Source organism: Halictus rubicundus, chromosome 4 (assembly GCF_050948215.1).
Source record: "Halictus rubicundus isolate RS-2024b chromosome 4, iyHalRubi1_principal, whole genome shotgun sequence".
Classification (NCBI taxonomy): domain Eukaryota; kingdom Metazoa; phylum Arthropoda; class Insecta; order Hymenoptera; family Halictidae; genus Halictus; species Halictus rubicundus.
The window spans coordinates 12,971,300-12,987,922 of record NC_135152.1 but is presented as its reverse complement, the minus strand read 5'-3'; the positions used below and the strand labels follow the sequence as shown (position 1 = coordinate 12,987,922).

The 16,623-nt window shown below is 40.3% G+C and overlaps 1 protein-coding gene across 2 annotated transcripts; it reads left to right on the top strand.

Moving 5' to 3' along the window:
* The first annotated feature begins 852 nt into the window (after positions 1-852).
* Positions 853-16,567, top strand: Trp (transient receptor potential). Of its 2 annotated transcripts, none has more exons than XM_076786808.1 (18): positions 853-951; positions 4,438-4,670; positions 5,691-5,835; positions 6,538-6,633; positions 7,184-7,326; positions 8,408-8,609; positions 8,773-8,943; positions 9,117-9,351; positions 10,332-10,484; positions 11,217-11,362; positions 11,449-11,555; positions 12,270-12,403; positions 12,623-12,752; positions 12,932-13,127; positions 13,612-13,776; positions 14,472-14,694; positions 15,238-15,657; positions 15,810-16,567. In XM_076786808.1, exons 2-18 carry the CDS (start codon positions 4,516-4,518, stop codon positions 16,430-16,432), a joined length of 3,444 nt encoding a protein of 1,147 aa, XP_076642923.1. In that variant the 5' UTR covers positions 853-951; positions 4,438-4,515; the 3' UTR covers positions 16,433-16,567. The 2 variants fall into 2 exon arrangements, with proteins under 2 accessions (XP_076642923.1, XP_076642921.1); XM_076786806.1 differs by having other exon boundaries at positions 15,807-16,567.
* The last annotated feature ends 56 nt before the right edge of the window (positions 16,568-16,623 follow it).

Below are 16,623 nucleotides of genomic sequence, written 5' to 3'. Positions count from 1 at the left end.
CGAATTACGATTAACACTAGCATCGATTAAAATGTTACTGTTTCGCCAGGTAAAATGACGACGGGTCATTTTGGACCCGGACACTTCTATACTATTATTTACGTAAAAATGGTCATTTCACCCTTAGCACTCGAATGACGACTGTAAGGCGTCACTAAAAATTGCTATATCATTATTCAAAGTATTTTTTAAATTACTAAATTTGTTTGTAGTTGATGAATCACTAAACATTTCAGTATTGTACGAGTAAATGCCACCGTTTTCGTATGTATAACATGAAAAAAAAATATATAGAAGGGAAATATTCCAGGTCGGAAGAAATGTTTCGTTTTGGAGTCAAAATAGCGTCGAGTGCAAAGGGTTAATGAATTTATTCCGTAGTATATACCGTATATATTTTGTGTGAACTTTTCATTTCACAAATATTTAAATGTTTGCATAAAAAATAGTTATAAAATACATGGTTTTCTACGAATGCACAATTTATACTGTTGTTTTCCTCGGAACTGTGATGTCGGGGTCTAAAAAGACCCGCCGACGGCGGCCGTGCGAGCGTTAACGCGGATGTTTGTGCAAATTCGAGTCTTACAAATCGATTATCTAATCGGAGGAAGCTGTCTAATGAATGTTTGAAGCTGTCCGGTTAGATTCGATCCTGTTTACGATTTGGTTGATCTTCCTCGGCGTTGTGCACGTGGATGCGCAATGTGATGCGGTATGGGACCTAGCCCAGTACGTTCCGGTACGACCCACGTGTTTGTGCCTAATCCATGCCCCGGCTGACCGACGTACTAAGGTTTCCCTGAACTATGTAGAGCTGGCGAACGCACGGCTTTCCCTTTATTCGGTATCGTTCGCGCGGCCTAGCTCCAGCCTGACGACGTTCGCCATCATCTCTGCGACCTGTGCACCGCTGCCATGGACCCCCATTGACCGACAGCTACTGCCAAGGTACTATAGCCTCCTATAGAAACTCCCTTCCATTTATTGCACCATCTGATCATTAAACAACCACCATTGCGTCCGTTTCAATGAAACCTCGATTCTGAACGTCGTTGAAAATTGTGTTGTGCAAGAAATACCCTGACCGTAATTATTTGTTAATATTTTTTGGAGAATACTGTATATTGTATAGAATACTGTGTAAAAGCTTGCTGGAATAAAAAGTGGATGTGTACTAGGTCTAGTACTAGTGCATTTCTGTGCGAAATGTTAAACCCTTTATTTGTTTTTAACATGTCGGTCACACGCGGGTAATGTAATTTGGAATGTAGTTCTGTGGCTATCTTTGGCAATTAATTTATAATTGATTTTTGGTTATGCTGTGTTCTGTTGGTAGAAATTTTGATTGGAGTTTTTTTATTAGAAATTTTATTTTTTCGTTTAATTTGTTTGTTAATTGGTTTTGCGACTGAGGGGAAGCTAGTGCGATGTAGAGATTGCGAAGATACTGCTGGAATAATTGAGGACAAACGGAAGCACTATGTGAGGGTGCGGATTTGGAGCTCGATGGACTTGAGGTCATTTATTATTTAACACTCTCCACGTGTCACGAGCGGCGGTAGTGTCATGGTTGAGATGTAACTTAAAAATTCGCGATATCATAAATCCCTAAAAAATCCTATGTCGATCGCACTCAACAATTTCATTCTAAACAGCGGAATAACGTTCACCTCTCCTATTCTTTGAAATTTTGTTGCCTTTAAAAACTATCATCCAACTATAAACAAAATTCAAGTATACTACTACTACATATATTATACTACAAGACAAGAAACTATAATTAGACTCTGGATTTTATCCATTCATTGGAAAAATTAATAATATTAGTAATATTCTCAACTCGACTCTTTTGAATTACTTTACAAAAATAACAAGAATATGTGGCATCAAATTTTTAGCCGTTCTTATTGTAATATATACCCAAAGAAATAAATTTGTTGAATAATTCCTCATGAATGCATCTTTACAATCTCAGTAATTGTACATTAGAAATATTAGAAAGCTAGTGTTCATAAAGAAAATTATTGCATCCCAGTTTGTTGCAATCAGGTAGAACATTTTTATTTTATCGTCTGCTTAGACGGACGGAAAAGAGATCATGACAAGTGAAAATGACAAGTGTTGTGTAAAAAAAAATGTAGCAAAAGGAGCATAAAAACTTTTCCACCGCTAAAAAGAATAAAAGAAGAATGTTTACGTTTACAAGCTTGCAGCAATGCAAGTCATTTTGTTGCTCGTCGGCGGGTGAAGTCGTGATTCGAATTTCGATACTGTTTAATTAAGTTCGCTGATTTTCCGTAAATTAGTGTGTTGAATTTTCATCTGTGAAAACCGTGATCTGGAGTTTGGAAAGTACGTCACAGTAGGTGACCGCGACGCGTTGACGCTTTGGAAAACGCGGTTTCCGGGCGAGTTACCGAACCGAGTGAAATTGTTTTGCAGCTGCCGCGCCGGTGTAACGGGAAACGTAAATCTCGAACGGCTTGTTCGAACACCCACTGAACGAATTTTGAGGGTAATGTTTCCCCTGTTGAAAACCGATCGATATCGGATACAGTGCACAGCGACCAGAGAAAAAGCTCTCCCTTTAAAATCGTTCAGGACGACCCGAAACCGGACAAATTGGAATCTGTTGTCTTTGAATCTCCATACCAAACGCTAGACTGCGGATTTATTATGCATTTAACGTACGAAATCTGCAATTTAACGCGGTAGACAGTTTAAAAATATTTAGAAACAGAAGAAGAAGAGGGAATATCGATTTTCTTATTTCGAAATAAAAAGCGTCGCCTTATATCGGAATAGAATTGTACATATTGACGGTCGCTCGAGCTTATGCCCACCGCTGGGTTAATTAGAACACAATAACGAATAGAATAGATTTTTATTTTTCAAGGTAAAAGTATTAACGAAGAAATAATATGTTTTGATTATGTTCTGTCTGATCTCCGGGTCGATTGCTTAACATTTCTGGCGATCAGGATAGAACGACCGCCGTTCGTGTGGTTTTACGATCTCGCCGGATCGCAGTCGACTTATACTACTCGTCTGTTCGGTGCGCGAGCATTCGCTCCATTTAATCGGAGGCGCGGAAACCCGTGTACTCCTTAAACCTGGAAAAAGAGTCGGTATAATGCTCGGTAGATCTGTGTTAATCGCGGTGTTCCAATTAAGCAGTCGGTCTCGCTATCGAATTATGGATTTCGTTGCGCGGCCGATATACGACACAATCGATAGGCCGTGACGTGTCCGCGCTCATGAGATTATCTCGGGATCGTTACAAAGGAAATCCGGTAAATCTCGGGCCGATTTAAATCGTGCGGTACAACGTGTAATCCGCCGGTATCTTCCCCCAAAATGCAATATGTTCGTTATCGAGCAACTTGGGAACTAGCGATCCCTTAAAAATAACACCGCGATAACCAGGATAATCCGTTTTCAGGCTGTTCGGTCCGAACGCGCTTTAACAATCCCGCCGAGTTACGCTATACTGTGCACCTAATTGCTGCATTAATGTTGCCCCTTATGAAATTCCGTCAATGCGCTGCTGTCCAAGAAAAACCTGCTTTGTAATGCATTGGATGCATTTGCTTCGCAAATCGAACAGTTACAACGATTTATATGTCCGATTCCAATGGATATATGTGCGAAATGATATGCAATCATTTTTTTCTGCACATAAACTTCTGAAGGGCATCTTGATTTTTTAACCATGATGTTTGCATTTTTTTGTGCACATAATTCTATTTTTCTTTATCTTCTGTATTTCTTCACTTTCCTGATCTGTAAGACATTTTTGTGTTTATTTCTTTTTTGGTTGAAAATGTTCTCACGCTCTTACCTACTGTGATGAAATAGGATAAGTATTTATTTATACAGTCTTGCATAGTCATTCGAATTTTTATAGTGGAAAATAGGATGATCTGTTAAAACTTAAAAATTGTATTTGTGCAAGAACAATTTAAAGAAAAGAAGAATGTAAGAAATCCTGCAGAGTACTATTTTATAATATACAATACACCATTTTTATTCGGTGTATTTAATCGATCAAAGAAATCGTCGTTTAGCAAATACAAATAAATCAACTAAAGGATAACGAGAATCGGTCCAATAATTTAAATCTTGTTTTCCAACATTTAATAAAAACGGTGGCCTCGGCGAGTCGCATCTGGAACAGACTGTTGTGATTCGATTAATTGTTGCAATTTCTCGGCGGTAAAACGTAAACAATGGTATCGTCGATTCAGGAAACAATGGTTCTGGGTCACACAGTCCCACGTTCCTGTAGCAAAGGTTTAAAAACAGATGCATTCATATTCGGGGGCTCTCGCGACTTGTAAAAATGGCGACCGACATAATGGCAGACGATTAGGGGCGTCCCACGCGTTCTGCAGTCCCTAACGATCGCTAAGGATCGCTCTGTTTTGTGCGTAGGTGTATCCGGGATCGATGAACCAAGCCAGCGCCTAGCATTGTCTTCGTCCCGCCGATAGAGTACCGCCGAAAGAGAGCATGAATCCGTCCGAGTCGCAGCAAAATCTGCTCGCGAACGAGGCGAGAGCGGCGTCGGAGCAGTCGTTAACGCCGCCCCAGGACTACAGTCTTGGCCCAGTTGAGAAGCACTTCCTGCTCAGCGCGGAACGAGGTGATTGTGCCACTGTCAAAAGGTAATCCGACCAGACAGCCCGGATGATACATCGCTAACGGAGATCTCGCGGATCCACGAAGTCCGCGGAGTCCTTTCCCCGCGCGGCCCGGAGCTCGAACTCCTCCTCCTTGATCCTAGATCCCGTCCCGCAGCTTCTTCTCCCACTCGACCCTTGCAGAACCACTGAACACTGCAGCGAACGCGTTTATTTGATAAATTACAACTTTGAAATTTTTCCGAAAGGAATTTGTTTACGAGGGCTACGGAATTCTTTTTCGTCCAGCGCAGCACCAGAACTCCTCCTCCTTGATCCTAGATCCCGTCCTGCAGCTTCTTCTCCCATTCGACCCTTGCAGAACTACTGGACCCTACGGTGAACGCGTTTATTTGATAAATTACAACTTTGAAATTTTTCCGAAAGGAATTTGTTTACGAGGGCTACGGAATTCTTTTTCGTCCAGCGCAGCACCAGAACTCCTCCTCCTTGATCCTAGATCCCGTCCTGCAGCTTCTTCTCCCACTCGACCCTTGCAGAACTACTGGACCCTACGGTGAACGCGTTTATTTGATAAATTACAACTTTGAAATTTTTCCGGAAGGAATTTGTTTACGAGGGCTACGGAATCCTTTTTCGTCCAGCGCAGCACCAGAACTCCTCCTCCTTGATCCTAGATCCCGTCCTGCAGCTTCTTCTCCCATTCGACCCTTGCAGAACTACTGGACCCTACGGTGAACGCGTTTATTTGATAAATTACAACTTTGAAATTTTTCCGGAAGGAATTTGTTTACGAGGGCTACGGAATTCTTTTTCGTCCAGCGCAGCACCAGAACTCCTCCTCCTTGATCCTAGATCCCGTCCTGCAGCTTCTTCTCCCATTCGACCCTTGCAGAACTACTGGACACTACGGTGAACGCGTTCACGGACAAGTTACAACCATAACATGGATAATCCGAAATTTATTTACTTTTATCGTAAAGATTCTGAAATATTAATTCGATCAGACGTTTTAGAAGGTGGTTGCATGAAATTGTTGAACAGATTATTGGATGAGAACAAGGACCACCCCGAAATACTTAACATCGACTGCGTGGATCCTCTGAATAGATCAGCCTTGATCGCCGCGATCGAGAACGAGAACATCGAGCTCATCAAACTGCTTCTAGAACTCGGGATTCAAGTGAAGGTAACAGTACTTGTGAATTGTGGATGTTCTTCGTGCGTTTAGGTCTGCGAATTTATAAAATTTGGAGAGCTATTACGGGTATTGCGAATTTATACATTTTTGGGGAACTGTTACAGGAATTGTGAATCTATAAATTTTAGAAAACTGCTACAAGAATTGAAGAAATCTAGAAATTTGTAAATTTCGAGGAAGTATTACAGGATTTGTGAATTTATAAATTTTATGAATTTTAGAGAATTGTTATAGGAATTGTGAATTTATAAATTTTGGAGGACTGTTACAGGAATTGTAAATTTATAAATTTTAGGGAACTGTTATAGAAATGTATCGAGAACTAATAGGGATTGTGAGTTTATAAATTTTCAGAAACTATTAAGTAACTGTTGTTGAAGTATCAAATTTCCAAACTCTAGATATTATGCAGAGTTCGTCGATAGTTTTCCGAAAGTAGATAGCAGTACCATTACCCCAGCGGCCATTTTGCGGAGACCTTGGCGTGTCGCGCTCGCCCGGCAAATTATATTCTTTGCTCTCCCGATGCAAACGATAAACAAAAGGATCGTTTTCATGTATATTTTACCAACTGGAAATACAGCGAAAATGCTAGTGTAGAACGTGGATACTCGATAAAATGTCGACCGCTGGGACCGCGAGTTTAAAAGCGCGGCACACACCGAACATAATTCCTCGGCCTTCCTTCAGGATGCACTCTTACACGCCATAAAGGAGGAGTACGTGGAAGCCGTGGAGATCCTGCTGGAATGGGAGGAGAAAACACACGCAGCGGGAACCCCATACGTGAGTTCAACAGGTTCACCGTACCCATGCAATTAGAGTATCGCCTTTAATGGGGCGACATGCTCGTTGAACAATCCAGTGCTAATATCATTCAAGCTGATTTTCTTTTAACTCTTGGACAAGGGATGATCGGGGATGATTATGATCTTTATGAAAAGTAAACATTTTCTGCGTCATTTACAAGGCAGTGGAACTGAATAAAATTTTGCCTCTTCCCTTGATCATTTTAATAAATTGATGATAGTGTACCGATGCTTTTAAATTCACTTCTGTACCTTTGCAATAAACGCATAGGATCCACAGTCTAATGAATGGGTAGTTTGAGTAGACTTATTTGGAACACAGGTGAATTAACATTTTGACTGCCATGTCGCCCATATTTGGGTGACAAAAATTAAATTTCTATAGAGACATGTGGAGTGCGTTAAATTTGTTACTGCGAACTGTAAAAGGATTTAGAAAGTAACACCATAAATCTTAACATTTCAGTTTTTATTTTGTAAAATGAATTAATTTGACTTCGCCCAATTTTCCTTTGCCGTTGTTGCAGAGCTGGGAAGCTGTGGACAGATCGTCCTCTAACTTCACCCCCGACATAACACCGCTGATTTTGGCCGCACACAAGAACAACTACGAAATTTTGAAGATTTTACTCGACCGTGGTGCTACCCTTCCCACCCCCCACGACGCAAGGTATTGCAAATCAAAAAATACTTCCTCAAAACCTTCAGTAAAATGCTATTAACAATTTCCCTACCAGCAATTTTTCGTTGCTCAGCTTTAATGCTAAAATACTTCAATAAATGCAACGTTCCTGCTTCATAAAATATTAAGCGAACGTGTTAACTAATTTCCAGTAAAATTGGATTTAAAAAAAAATACAACACGGACTCTGTTTACAGTTTTTAATTTAAGACACGAAAAAATGCTTCACTGTCTAATTGATAACATTTTTAAACAACGCGATTTCTCATGAGAGGCACAGTCTCGTAAGGATAATTCGATTTAAATTGAGAATAGACAGGTGGGATTATACGCGGATCTGATCGAGCTGAATCATTTTTCGTTGTCATTGACCCAGAAATAGTCACCGTGACATTAAGCGGCACGTTTTATCGAACCGTGCCGGAACGGTTGTCTAAAATGGCGTTAAGCCTCGAATCATAAATCGAAGTCGATCGGTTATTCCGAGTTGTCCGGCTTCGTGTCAATACTCGGTCCGAAGCTTCTAACCCGGTTATTCAATTAAAGGTGCTAATTATGTTATTCAAAAACTGGAACGTGCTCATATCAAAACGTGCCCAAGCGCGACGCGCGCGCGGGAAGTTCTATTAGAACCTAAAGAACTAGTGACAGTGAGAACATAATTCTTTATTATGCTTTAAAAATAAGTATAATTAATATAGGCACTGTACCCCCACAGTAATTCGCTCCCTTACACTGTAGTAGTATTTTTTGACAATTCTCCAAAATTTCCAAAGATTTAGCACTACCGACCGAGCAATAACAATTGTCTAGCATCATCTTATGAAAATAACACGAACGAATTCATTTAGATTTTGTGCGATTTTTATTCCAATGTAGTTACTCGAATAATTACAATTTCAATAATTGCGAAATTAAAAATCCTAAACCGGTCATTCGCGCTCGGGAATTCGCAATGTTAGGCTTCAGAGCCCCCCAATTATAAGTGTCACTGAATTTTATAGACAATTTAGAGTGGGTATTTTATTGTCCGCGTGATTTTGTTGATGAGAATGAAATATTTTCTCAGATGCGGCTGCGACGAGTGCGTGACATCCAGCGAGCAGGACTCCCTGCGACACTCTCAAGCTCGCATAAACGCGTATCGTGCACTCACATCGCCATCCTTGATCGCTCTATCCTCGAGGGATCCTCTTTTAACGGCGTTCGAGCTTTCCTGGGAGCTTCGACGACTCAGTAAAATGGAACAGGAGTTCCGTTTCGAGTACAACGTAATTCGCACGAATCTGTTATTCGATTACCCACTGCAATTTTTTTTTCATAAATATTGTCTCGGTCCAAACGATTTGGCAACCAATCTCGAAAGATTAGAAACACTCCTGGAAACTTGACGCTGTAAATGTCAGTTCGATTGACCAGAGAACTTGTATACAGGAGATGAGAGAGCAGACGCAGACGTTCGCCACGTCACTGTTGGATCACGCGCGCACGTCCTTGGAACTGGAGATCATGCTGAATTATAATCCTCACGGAGAGAACTGGGAGCCTGGAGAACGACAGACGCTGGACCGACTCAAGCTTGCGATCAAATATAAGCAGAAACAGGTGAAGAATCTTCCAAAACGTTCGCTAAGTCTACTGAGATTTGTTTTTATTTTAACGTTGACATCTGGAATTGATTAGAGGAACCGTTAGAAGGAGGAAGGATTTACTAGTATGTTTGATATTGTGGACTCTTTGTTAGACTTTCAATTTGCTTTGAATCATTTCTACACTAGTTCGTGGCCCATCCGAACGTGCAACAATTGCTAGCCGCGATTTGGTACGACGGTTTGCCGGGATTCAGACGGAAAAGCATGATCGGACAGTTCATCGAGGTCGGGAAGCTCGGAGCCATGTTTCCGGTGTACAGCTCGATCTACATGGTCTCGCCAACCTCGCCGATGGGACAGTTCATGAAGAAGCCGTTCGTTAAGTTCATCTGCCACTCGTCTTCCTACGCCTTTTTCCTCAGTGAGTAATTTCCAAGTTGAATCGCAAGGAAATCCTTTGCGAACGAACAACTAATAAATATTCAATCTTTAACATAACTCCAAAAGAAATTATTATTCAATTCGAACAAAAGCCAATGCTGAAATCTTTGAAAACGCTATTAACGCGTTAACTGACACGTCAGTCCAATATGACTGACAGTGATTTTTGACTAGGTTTAGAAATTCATTTTTATTGTGACATATCCAGATAAACCGAATTTTATTAGGATCTTTAGAATTCAAAAGGGTTCAGACAGCAACCCCTATAACACATTTTAAATTTCTAGTTTCGGTTTCATTAATTAAATTACACTGATTTTGTGAGATTCTCTGGAATTGATTTTAGACACTTAACGTGTTAACCCTTAGCACTCGAATGGCGACTATAAGGCGCCACGAAAAATTGCTGTATCATTATTCAAAATATTTTTTACATTATTAAATTTGTTTGTATTTAATAAATTACTAAAGACTTTATTATTGTACGTGTAAATTGCACCATTTTCGTATGTATAACATGAAAAAAAAAATGTATTAAAGAGAAATATTCTAGGTCTGATGAAATGTTTCGTTTTGAAGTTAAAATAGCTTCGAGTGCAAAGGGTTAATACTTCACAGTTTGGCCTCCATAGATGCACTCTTCGATTCAATTAAAAAGTGGGTTGAGCTTCTTTGGAATTATATATTTTTGAAAAATTGTGTGAGAAATTTTGTGATAATATTTTCTTCGGTACGATGTTGGAAGGTGATCGATCTGTCGAATTGAAATTTTTTCTGGGGGCTGTATTTTTCTCGTGAAAAAATTCACAAAGATAATGGAGGCACGCAAGTGGATAAACCTTTAACATACAGCTGTTCGCAGGATTTCTCCTGTAATTGTACCCGATAACGCGATTAACCGTTAAGTAATCACGTTATAACATGCGACGAGACACGAACGGATTAAAATTTGTCCGATAGTGCTGCTCGGAATGGCATCGCAACGCATCGAGTACCTGGTAATCGAATTGTTTGGGAACGCGTGGATGCGCGAGATCCTGGCCGGATGGAAGAGGCGGGAACGTGGTTGCATCCCCGGTTTCGTCGAGAGCGGAGTCATCCTCTACGTAATCAGTAAACAGCTCCGACTAAACTACTTCAACAAGAACAAACAATCGATTGTTTCTAGTTTATTTTCTGCACTTCAAACCCTCACTTCAGCACTAGCCAATTTCTTCACAAGTTCAGATTTTTAATATTTCAAGAATGCCCCTCCCTCGCCCAAAGAATTATTCTTCTGTTTAATCCAGAAAACAACATGAAAGTAACCCATCTTTTCATATTTCTCTGTATTCCAAACTCTCTACAAATTTTTATAAACAGACACCTTAAACATATTCTTCTTTTTGCAACAAACTGTCCAAACTCACTTAAAAAACTTTAAAAATAAGGCTCCAAAAATATTCTTCTTTCTGCTGCAACGAACAACGTAACAACAACCGATCTTTTTCGATTTGTCTATATTCCAAACTTTCTTAAAAAAAAACTTTGAAAATAAGGCTCGAAAAATATCTGCTGCAACAAACATTTTTTTATATTTCGAACGTTTTTAAAAACCTCTACAAACAGTCCCCTTGAAAATATTTTTCTTTTCGATCCAACGAACAACGTGAAAGCAACCTTTTCACATCTTTTTCTAAATCTTAAATACTGGACCTACAGCAAGTCGTTGCATGCAAAAGGTCGACGCACTTCCCTTCTTCGCTTTCATTTGTGCACTCGAAGAATTGACCATATTGTGTGCGACAACCTGCTGGCCCTAGATTGTTTGAAAAAATGTGTAACTAACAAGATTGGGAATTCTAGGTTTAGTCTTGGGAGAAATGAGATCGTTATGGTCGGACGGGATACTGGAGTATGTCTCGGATCTTTGGAACATCGTGGACTTCATTCAGAACGTGTTTTACGTGATATGGGTCATGCTGAGGCTCACGGCTTTTATTATAGTGCAAGTACGTTGCCATCGTCGTCTTCGTCGCAGTAAGATTTAACCAAATTTGGTTGTCTAGACAATGAAACAATTGATTGCCTTTGATAGAGGGAATACTGGAGTGGTGTAGATCCTTGGTACCCCAGAGATCAATGGCACGCTTTCGATCCCATGTTGCTTTCCGAAGGAGCTTTCGCTGCTGGAATGATCTTCAGGTGATGATCCTTACTATAGTTATAAAATAAAACGTCCAAAGTTACTGTAAAATCCAGATTAAAAATTGAGGGAAAAATACTTGCAACTTTTACTACGAACTCGTAAGCGCTGATAATTAAAAATGGCTGACGTGGGACAACTCGTTTTCATTTTTTAACCTCCGGTTGACGGAATTTGGGTCCGTTTCGACCCAGATAACGAACGTTTCATCTAAACTCTAATTTTCTAGTAGATCCTCTAACAAGTTAAAATCGTCAGTCATTTATATTAGATCTAATAAGAAGATCAACGTTAATCTCTAGGAAGTTCGAAAATATATAGAACAAAATGAAATCTACGATTTATCACCGCATTTCCCAAAAATGATTTGGTCATGTTTGTACGTACGTTTTGAATGTAACGCGGGACACATAACCCGTGTTATTTATTAAAAACGCTTTTCTGTATTTACTGCCGCTATAAATGCGAAGAGACGACTACAACTCAGGGACATAGTCGAACAGGACGTTTATACGAACCGTTCCAATTCTTTTTACGTTCCTTGCCCACGCACGATGTAGACCCAGCATATTAAAAAAACACTCTGCACACTTATTATTAAACGATAGCTCGGAAGGGATTATCATACTTTCACGAGCGTCAGTCTGCGAGAGAAAAACGTTCTCGCGTAAATGCGATGCAATGAATAAATAAACTAAACACATTGTTCTCAGCTTTTTGAAGCTCGTCCATATATTCAGCGTGAACCCTCACCTTGGGCCACTACAAATTTCCCTCGGGAGGATGATAATAGACATTATCAAGTTCTTCTTCATCTACACGCTGGTGTTGTTCGCCTTCGGCTGCGGTGAGCATCTTTGCTTATTTATTCGATCATCAAGTATTCATCGGTCATGCCCGCACACCTGTTCGCGACCGTTTAGGCGGCTTTTACACCTACTTCCCGGGAAGGAAAACATGTCCCAGTTTTTGTTGACCGATGTAAACACACTGTAAACGTGTTCGGAACGGAACCGGTCGCGTTCAAAGTAAAAGTGGAAAAGTTTGAAAAGTGGATTCTCTTCAGGAATGAACCAACTGATGTGGTACTATGCTGACTTGGAGAAAATGAAGTGCTATAACATTAAGGACTTTCCGGATCTGCCCGATTTCGATAACCAAGAGAAGGCTTGCTCGATTTGGAGACGATTCGCTAAGTATGTCTCTCAGTAAAACCATTATGTACACAAATTTTGAATGTTCTTCTACGATTTTATTTTGTTAGCTTTACGAAATTGTAATTATTGAGTTGAGGCCTAGAACTCGTAGGAGTCCGAGGGTTAAGAAGAGATTTTCATCATGAAGATAGGTAGATTTAATCCTTCGATGATTTCAGCTTGTTCGAGACGTCGCAATCGCTTTTCTGGGCCAGTTTCGGCATGGTAGATCTGATGTCGTTCGATCTAACGGGGATCAAGAGCTTCACAAGATTCTGGGCGTTGTTGATGTTCGGTTCCTACTCGGTGATCAACGTAATCGTCTTGTTGAACATGCTGATCGCTATGATGTCGAATTCTTATCAGATCATCTCGGTACGCGAGAACATTTTTCATTGTGTCGTAGTAAATTCAATTGATCTAAATTAGATGGGATGCTAGATAGATTGGATGATCGGTAGATACGCGACTCTGACGTTGATCACAATAACCGATTAGTCGAGGTTTCGTCTGGCATGAGTCGCCCAATCAATTGACCGAGATAAGTATGGATCATGTGGAATTACCAGCCGTTTGTCTCGTCGATTTTTTTCGGACAGTTGCTAAAATTAATTGATACTGTAATCGGTTCGGCAGAGTAAGCCAGTGTCTTCTGTTTATTTACAAAAATGATAAAAAATTGGATACATGATACACGTTTTCACATTCGAGATTGGCATGCTAAAAACGTTATCAACAAAGATGTTGTTCTTCTAAAATAAAGCAACAAAAATAAATTGTTATCTGCACAGATAAGCTGTCCAATTGTTCCCAATTTGCATAATAGATATAATAATCGTATGTCTTATCGGATTTTTAGGAACGAGCCGATACAGAATGGAAGTTTGCCAGGAGCCACCTTTGGATGAGCTACTTTGAGGATGGGGATACTGTGCCACCTCCTTTTAATATGGTACCGACGGCGAAATCGTTTAACAAACTCCTTTCTTGTGGAAAATCCGGTCGACAGACGAAATCTTTGATCGTACGTACAACTCGTTGATCATTTAAATATAAGGTAAGAGACACAGTTACTGTGGGGGTACCGATTACTGTGCCTATATTAATTATACTTATTTTTAAAGCATAAAATCAGTTAGATGTCATACATCTCTTTTTTAATATACTGTATGCTTTAAAAACAAGTATAATTAATACAGTAATTGGTAATCCCACAGTAATTGCGTCACTTACTCTAGTAACCAAGCAATGATTCTTCGTTGTTATTCTTTGCAATAAAAACGAGTCAGAATAATCATAACCGCCATACTAGACTGTGGAACTTATGGCGTGTAAAAACCGTCAACAAAAATAATTTAATAACAGATTGAATACAGTTTCGTACAGATTAATTTTATGACAAAAATAGGTCAAATTCAAAACGATAAAAATATTTAAACAATTTAAATATATAACAAAAAACGAATGAAGAATTGGAGAAAAAAACGGAAAATTCAAAAATACATTCATCAAGAAACGATATAAATGTGTCTCGAAATTAATGCAGACAATTTTTATTTTGTATGAAAATAATTGAATTTTTAGTTTAGGAGCACGTTGATAAGAAAGAAAAGTTTCTCTAAATTGATGCAGAGTCTAGTAAGAATGTAACGATAAATTCCATTACCTAGAGAATTAATCATCGAAATCAAAGAAGGCATTTCCCTTGATAAATGACAGAAAAAGTCAAGGGAGAAGGCGTTGGCGAGACATGAAACAGTGATGAGGCTGCTCATCCGGCGATACGTGACCGCGGAACAAAGGAAACGTGACGAATTTGGTATCACTGAGGACGACGTCATGGAAATCCGACAGGACATCTCCACACTGAGATACGAATTGATTGACATCCTGCGGCAGAATGGAATGAGAACACCGAATGTTGACAAGCAGGATGCAGCCCGTAAGTTTTGCAATCACTATTATTTTATTCTTTGGATCCAAATAAAAATACCAAAAATATATATATAAAAACAATAAAAACACATTAAAAATCGCGGTATCAATTGGTTAGTCATCTCCAAGCATTAACCGTTATAGTTTCAACAATAGTTGTGCCACGTCTGCTACCAACATTTGGTCTTCGAGTTGTTCTATTAATTGCAACTCGTATAAAATATGAAAATATAAATTGTCACAGGCAAGCTAAGTTCTCCAAATAGCATGCTATACGTTAGAATTTTAAATAACAAAATATATAAAATTAATTTAATACTCTTTTAACGTTCTGTCACGTTGACAGGGAACGCGTTAATTCTTTGCGGACGGGAACGTTTTCTAATTTTTCCAATGGGTCTAATAAACTTATTTTGCCTGTTAAACAAAATGCCGAGCCGAAGAGCTAAACGAATAATAATGTTCAGCTTCAATGACGGCATACGTCCGCAAAGGGTTAATTGTAGGATGAAAGAGTGACCTTGAGTAAACGAGTAAAAATCATTTTCAGTGTCCGGCAAGAAGGGCCGAGTGATGGAGCGACGTCTGCAGAAGGACTTCCAGATAGGCATAGTCGAGGGTATAGTGAACGCTGTGATAGCAAACGAGAACGAACCGAAGGACGTGTTCAGCCAAATAGCTAAAGCGATCGGCCGCAAGAGCAGCGGCAGCAAGAAGAAGGACTGGAACGCTGTCGTCCGGAAGAACACAATTGCTAGAGATCCGATCGGCAGTACCACCGAGGCTACAATGAAACAGACGCGTCGAAGTATTCGCAGACATCTCGATTCGGCGAACTCCGATCTATCTTCGTTGGATCCTAATCGTCTGATCGATTACAATCCGAACTTGTCCGAGGTGTCGCCAACCACTAGAATCGCCTACGCGAAGTTCATGATGAGCAGGGTCAAGTTTCCCGACGAGCAAGGAGGTAAGCGATCTTGTTTCTATTTGTCGTTCGTCTTCTAGATTCTCTGGACGTTGAATGACTATCTCTGGAAAACGCTACACACGCGCCTTCTTTTATGCTAAAATTGATCGTTTGAACAATGAAGAAGTTAATGAAACGTCTGGTTCCAGCAGCTGCTGACGAGAAGAAAGGAGATGGCGGCGAAGGGACAGGTAGCTCGAGAGTCAGCATCCGCGTTGGGCCAGCCGATACTCCTCGCGCTGTTCCAGTGTTGAGGAAGAGCGTTCTGAAGTCTCTCAGCGCGAGTAGTTTGGACAAGGACAAGATGCCATCAGCAGACGGTAAATCGGAAATAAGAGCTCCGTCTCCGATCCCCGAAGACCCACGGGAGGATGCTGCGAATAAATCGCCAGAGGGCAAGGCCGCTGCGAAGAAACCGGCAGCGGCGAGTCAGCCTAAGAAGGAGGATGATAAGAAGAAGGAGGACGATAAGAAGAAGGAGGAGGATAAGAAGAAGGAAGACGATAAGAAGAAAGAGGGCGAAGGGAAGAAAGAGGGTGACGACGAAGAGAAAAAGAAGAAGGAGGAGGAGGAGAAGAAGAAGAAGGAAGAGGAGGCGAAGAAGAAGAAGGAAGAGGAGGCCAAGAAGAAGAAGGAGGAAGAAGAGAAGAAGAAGAATGAAGGTGGTGGCGCAGCTGCGAATCCTGCGGCCCAGGAAGACAATGTACCCGTCGCTACCACGAAACTGCGAGGGAAGTCGAAAGCCACTGGTCAGATTATGGGAGGATGGATCTGAATGCATTTTGACGGTGTTTCGTTTTCATTGGCTAACTCGTCTATTCCGAGTATCGACTCGTGAGGTACAGACTTCTACAGAATCTCTTCTATTTAAATCAATTGACGTACACCACTGCTCAAACATTTGGAACTTTCATTGCTATCTTATCTTTGGTGATTTAGAGGAGAAAACAAAGAGACGAATCAAGC